Source organism: Tenrec ecaudatus, chromosome X, assembly GCF_050624435.1.
Source record: "Tenrec ecaudatus isolate mTenEca1 chromosome X, mTenEca1.hap1, whole genome shotgun sequence".
Lineage (NCBI taxonomy): Eukaryota > Metazoa > Chordata > Mammalia > Afrosoricida > Tenrecidae > Tenrec > Tenrec ecaudatus.
The window spans coordinates 24,252,984-24,258,983 of record NC_134548.1 but is presented as its reverse complement, the minus strand read 5'-3'; the positions used below and the strand labels follow the sequence as shown (position 1 = coordinate 24,258,983).

General features: G+C 52.3%; 1 protein-coding gene across 1 annotated transcript; it reads left to right on the top strand.

Annotated features, from left to right (window-relative positions):
* Window positions 1-3,082: 3,082 nt before the first annotated feature.
* Window positions 3,083-4,252, top strand: LOC142433226 (melanoma-associated antigen B17-like). The gene is given in 1 exon segment (XM_075538319.1): window positions 3,083-4,252. A coding segment is annotated over 1 exon segment (1,170 nt).
* The last annotated feature ends 1,748 nt before the right edge of the window (window positions 4,253-6,000 follow it).

Sequence of the window (6,000 nt, the reverse complement as noted above, 5' to 3'; positions counted from 1 at the left end):
AAGAGCAATTGAATATCGAGAAAACATCCCTGCCCTACCCTGGAAGTGAAGGTAGCTGTGTTGAGGAGCTGCGTTTCTTCCTGCTTGCAGGAAAATTCCACGGACTGCTCCAGAGTCTAGGTGAGGCCCTTGCATGTACTTGAGAAAGATTTAATGCGGACCCAGGAATAAAAATATAAACAAACGTGAGCGCAAACGCGCAAACTCACACAAACACACACACACACACACACACGCCATAACTAGGTGAGTGGATTTGGAGCTCACACTTAATGGCAGAGATCAACTTTGGAACATGGTTACCTATGACTTGGCCCCACTCGCACCCTGTCTCTCAAGAAGTGTTTACTGGTCAGATCATTGCTACTGGGACTGAGGTGGGGAAGAGAGACGGGGCCTGCAGTCAGGACCAAAGGGGAAAGGAGAATAAAAGTCCCCCAGGGAATATGGACAAGTGATGGGAAAGGTCTTCTTATCCGACACAGAGGCTTGTAGGGGTGCTTGCTGCTTCTGTAGGCAGTTGGAAATATTCCACCTCGTCATTGGAAAACCTTCTGGATCCTCCATGAAGGGTTCCCGTTTTTCCTCCGGAGAGCTTTGCTTCAGACTGAGGGCTGTCTGTGCTGCATTCTGTCGTTGTGGATGGGCCGTTTGGTGTGATTCTTTGACTGTGTTGTTTTCTTTTTATGAACGCCAGGACAGGTGAGATGACCAGGGTCTAAGGCTCTTTGCAGAACAAAGATCAGGCGAGCACTCCCTGACGCGCAGACGTGGAAAATGGAGCTCTGTGCCCGACCTCCCCCAGTTAGGGCTCTTCCCCTCGGAGGATCTTGAACGCAGACTACAACTCGGGTTTCAGTGCACAGGCAGTCCAGTTCAGTGCACAGGAGTGATCGGCTCTCTCCCTAAACACTGTGAGTGAGCACAAAGGAAACACCTTCTGCAAACCAGTGGGACTCCAGGGTCCCGCCCCTGACGTCACGCGTATAGAAAGCCGCAGTATCATTTTTGGCCCCTGCCGGCTCCCCGATAGGCTTCTGCGAAGGTGACGTTAGCAGACTTCCATTTTGGAAACGGCCCTGGAAGCGAAGGTTTCGTTGTTGGGGAGCTGCGTTCCTTCCTGCTTGCCGGAAAATTCCACGGGCGGCTCCGGAGTCTAGGTGAGGCCCTTGCATGCATTTCAGGGGGTTCCCGGATCCGAGTGTAGAATACCACTAAATACACTGTGTTGTTTTCATCGCTAGAGTCAAGGCCAGGGGCACCTTAGACCTGCAATGTCAGGTGGACCCAAGGGTCTGTGCTTCGGTCTAGCAGAGCGAGCCTTTTCTGCAGAGGAAGGGGAAGAAGACCCTCCCGGAGGTCAGGCGTGGACCCTGAAGGAGGCGGAGTGAATGAGGGGACCAGAGCCTTGTGCTCACCTGTGGGAACTGCCCTCCAGGAAGAATTGCAGCGCCGCCCCCCCCCCCCAGGACCCCCGCCTGTCCCGGTCCCTGCCAATGTCCCCACCCCGTCCCCACTCCTCAGAAGAGCTGCACCCCGATTTGGAGTTGAGGGCGTAGGCCTGGGGCACAAAGTCCCATCAATGCTCCTGAGAGCCTCAAGGGAGCAGAGAGAGGAATTCAAAGCCCCACCCCAAGTCAAGGTCTGAATCTCCAGTGAAGAAGGAAGGGTCCTCGCGATTGAGATCCCCGAAGCCTCCGTGCACAGCCACCGTGCCCTCGCGGTCCACCTCCATGTTCAGGACCCCCAGCCCTAGCCGCCCTAAAGCACCCTCGCCCTAGTGCAGCTGGCTCTCTCTCAGGACCCTGAGGTCTCATGCAGGGCTAGGCTTTAGTCTTAGTGACACGCCACAGCTTCGCACTGCATCTGCCTCCCGGCAATGGAGCACTCAGGTGTCAGCATGACCATCAGAAGCACCAACTGAAACATTCATTTATAAGTTATCAAGGGTTCAACAGAGAGGGATGCTCTGGGAGGGACTAGGAAACGTGGGAAGCTGATAGAAAAGGCTCAAGGAGAAAGAAAATGCTTTGAAAATGATGTTGGCATCAAGGGTACAAATGTGCTTGACGCAAAAGATGGATGTATGGATTGTGATAGCAGCCGTATGAGCCCCCAAGAGAATGATCAGAGAAAGTGGAGGGGGGAGGACTGTCCGGAGTCCAGCAAGCCCCTTTGACTCTGGAAGCCCAGGACAAAACTCTCAAGTACTAATACCTGTAGTCTCCTGCCAGGAGGGTCATAGGCAGTTGAGGTTTTTATTTCAGCTCCATTCAGCTGGTGGTAGAATGACAGAAGGTGATCTCCCTGGAATTGGTGGGTTGGGCGTGGATGGCACGTCGCAGCGTTAGACTATCTAAAGAGGAAAAAGGCCACCAATCCCATGCATTCCATCCTCCAAAAAAGGAGAGGCTGCATCATCCCTGGCCTATTATTTGGAGAGTGACATAACTCGTGCTTTCTACTGCAGTTACTCACTTGCTCACAGAGGGTGCTAGCAGGGATCGTGTCCCGCCTGGTCCTGAAGGCACAAGGACAGTGCTGAAGTACTAAGATCCTTAGAGAACCCAGGGAGAGAAACGTCTGTGTGTGCTTTGGACACACAGACAGCTTTACAAGAGTGGGCCCCAGTGTCTTCCTTCTGTTTGTACTTGTATGTCCCCAAAGCCTGGAGGTGTGGGTGCACAGGAGCATTGGGAAATGGCCGAGAGGCCTTGGGAACATTTGTTGGACCGACCCAGCAAGTGATCTGTGAAGACCCTCTTCCTGCTCCTCATGGAGTCCTTGAAGTCCGTCCTATGTGGACCCAGTAAGCCCCACTCCAGCCAGACAAAGTGCAAACGAGCATCCCGCAAAGGTCCTCCAAGAGGGAGAGGGGCAAACTGAGGACTGGTGGGTTTTGGGTTCCTAGAGCAGGGCCCTCACAAAAAGTGTGCATTGACAGCCGTGTGGATGTCAAAGCCAGGGAGGCATCTCCGTGCTGAAGGGATCACACCTTCCCTTTTCTCCTTGTACAGCGGAGCCAGCCGGCTCACACGTTGTCCTCTCCAACGCCTGCCTGCTGCCCTTGCCGAGAGTCGTCATGCCTCGCCGTCAGAAGAGTAAAGGCCGCTCTGGTCACAAACGTCGCCTGGCCCGGGACCCCGCTGACGCCAAGAGCGTGGAGGGTGACCAGGCCTCTGACGAAGAGGAGGAAAATGCCTTTGCTCCCGTGCCTTTTCCTTTTGAGGAGTCACCCCCGGGCTCCCCTGCGGATGAAGGCCCAAGGGTGCCGCAGGAATCCCTGTCCTGCACTGTTCCTGCTGAAGAGGCTTCCTGTCCAAAGGCTGCTGACCACTCCCTGACCCAGACCCAAGGTGAGGGAGATGCAAGTGCTCCTGTCGCCGGCCCAAGCTCTGCTCTGGGTTCTGAGAGAGACCCCATTGGCCGGAGGTTCAACATTTTGGTTCAGTTGCTGCTGCACAAGCATAAAATGAAAGAGCCCGTTTCCAAGGCAGACATGATGAAGGTCATCAACAAAAAGTACCAGCAGCATTACCCTGAGATGCTGAGGAAAGCCTCCTTGCACATGTGGATCGTCTTTGGCCTTGAGATGAAGGAAGTTGATTCCTGAAGCCAAACCTACGTTCTGGTCAGCGTTTTGGAGATCAGCAGGGAAGAGAGGCTGTTTAACCCCAGGGGATTTCCCACTATGGGGATCTTCTTGCCTGTCCTGGGCCTGATCTATAGGAATGGCTACCAGATCAGGGAAGAAACCATGTGGGGCTTCCTGAATGCATTGGGAATCTTCGATGGAAAGTGCCACTTCATCTATGGAGAGCCCAGGAAGCTCCTCACCAGAGATCTGGTTGAGGAGAAGTACCTGGAGTACCGTAAGGTGCCCAACAGCGAGCCTCCTTGCTATGAGTTCCTGTGGGGTGCCAGAGCCCACGCGGAAGCTAATAAGAAGAAAGTGCTGGAGTTCTTGAAGATGCTTGATGAGATCGACATCAAAGAGTTTCGTGACCTCTTCGAACGCACGTGGCGCGATGAAGAAAGGAGAGTGGCAGCCTCAGGATGGGGTGGCACTGGGGTTAATGCCAGGGCCAGGGCCCGTTTCAGAGCCAAGTCCAGCAAGGCCATCAAGGCCAAGCAGGCCAGCCAGGCTTCGGCGCAGCCCACCACCTCCTCGGCAGCCCCGGAGTCCCCTGCTTCTGCTGTTCCACCTGCTCCGCACCTGGCTTCCTCAGCCTTGCCACCGAATGAAGATTGATGGAACCGGGTGACTGCCTGGTTGAAAATGCTTCTTACTCCTCATTGTGGGAAAACATGGAGCACATGGCTGCCTTCATGTGTACCCATCACACATCCTTACGCTCTCTATTGAGCTGGGTTTGTTTTTATTTTATTAATGTTTGTATGGTTTTATTCCGGTTGATTAACGTTGTTCCTTTTACCCAAGGTTGGCTTAGACTCAACTTATATCTACCTGCAAATCGCTAGCTGTTGCCTAGGTTGTGTTTTGACAATCAATGTCTTTGGTTGGTGCATTGGATGATTCCTGGGTGATCTAGCTGTAGTTAATGCAGCATGAGTGTTGGGGGAAGCTCAGGTGTCACAGAACGCCACGTGGTTGATTACGCAAAAGGTGGAGAGGGGCCATGTCAGGGTCCCTGATTGTAATTTTTCCCAATAAATCACATATGTGACTGTATCTGTTTAGTTTATGTAAGAATGTCAGAGGAAAAGGGGGCGGTGACATACACCCGTTTTTGACTTCCCTTTGATTTGCCAAAAATGGTACCTAGAGTGCATCCTTTGGAGTCTTCAGGCTGGTATTGAGACCTGGCACCAAAGATCATGTATTCCTTTGTGAAAATATGCCCTGTCTGACAGCAATGATGAATCTAGAAACCACAGAGCTACTCTTCATGACTTGAGCTCCGAAGAAGAAAACCCACATGGAGTTACCACATTGAGTTGCAGTAAAAACGCTGGGTCAGGCCCCTTTTTGTCCACGAGACACTTGGATCTCAGAGTAGCTGGCCATGATAGCTAAGGGTGTTCGGATCGGAACTGCAGGGGTTTGCAGGTCGCTGGAATAAGTGAGAGCACACTGGGGTGAGCACAGTTGGTCATTCAGTTTTAATTTGTGTTCTAATATCCAGGCATGGCCTGCAATAGAGCCTGCCTCTGAGCCCAGCCTCAGGTGGTGAGTGAACGGGAGAGTCATCCCCATTTGGGGAAGGACTGACAGCTGTGCAGGGCTCTGGTTGGCAGTGCCCTTGAAATCCTGTGCGGATTCAGGGATGACTTGATACTCGCTTGATGTGAGTATGATTTCGAAGAGCCCAGGTCATGGACCGTTCCCGCGGGATGGGGTCTTCAGGGATCACACAGATCGTTAGGTATGGAATATGTGGACCCACATAGCGCAAACTCCAAAGGAAGACACGAATTTCAGCCCTGGTGATAACGAAGGGAAGCTGGGATGTCATGGGCTGAAGGGGGTACACGGACCCTGTCAGCAATGCTTGGAGCCGTGTGTCCCATTCCATTACAGATGTCTAGACTCAGCCCACTGTCAGAAGTACACCTCTTAGTATGGGATGACTATTGTTCTCCCTCCCGCAACATTGTTACCTAGTCCCTCCAAAGAATAGGTGCTCTAAGAACTCACACGATTCCCACGGTTATAATGCTCATGGGACACAGGTTGTCATCCTTAATTTATTTGATCTGAGATAACGTCATGGGTACCAGAAGTTCATTTTTGCGAGCTATCAATGAACCCCAGTGTGTCCGTCTGGTTGATTTGTAGAAAGAAATCCAGGGAGACTCCTATGTGTGTAAGAGAGCGTTTTATCCAAAAGTATTTGCATCTTAAGGAAACATCGCAGGCCAGTCCAAATCAAGTCCGTAAGTCCAGTTGTACAGCTTACATCCTAAAGGAGTTTATAAATTCTTCTTGAGATTCATGTGACACATGCTACGAGGCGCCGGGCCGGGAGATCACAGGAC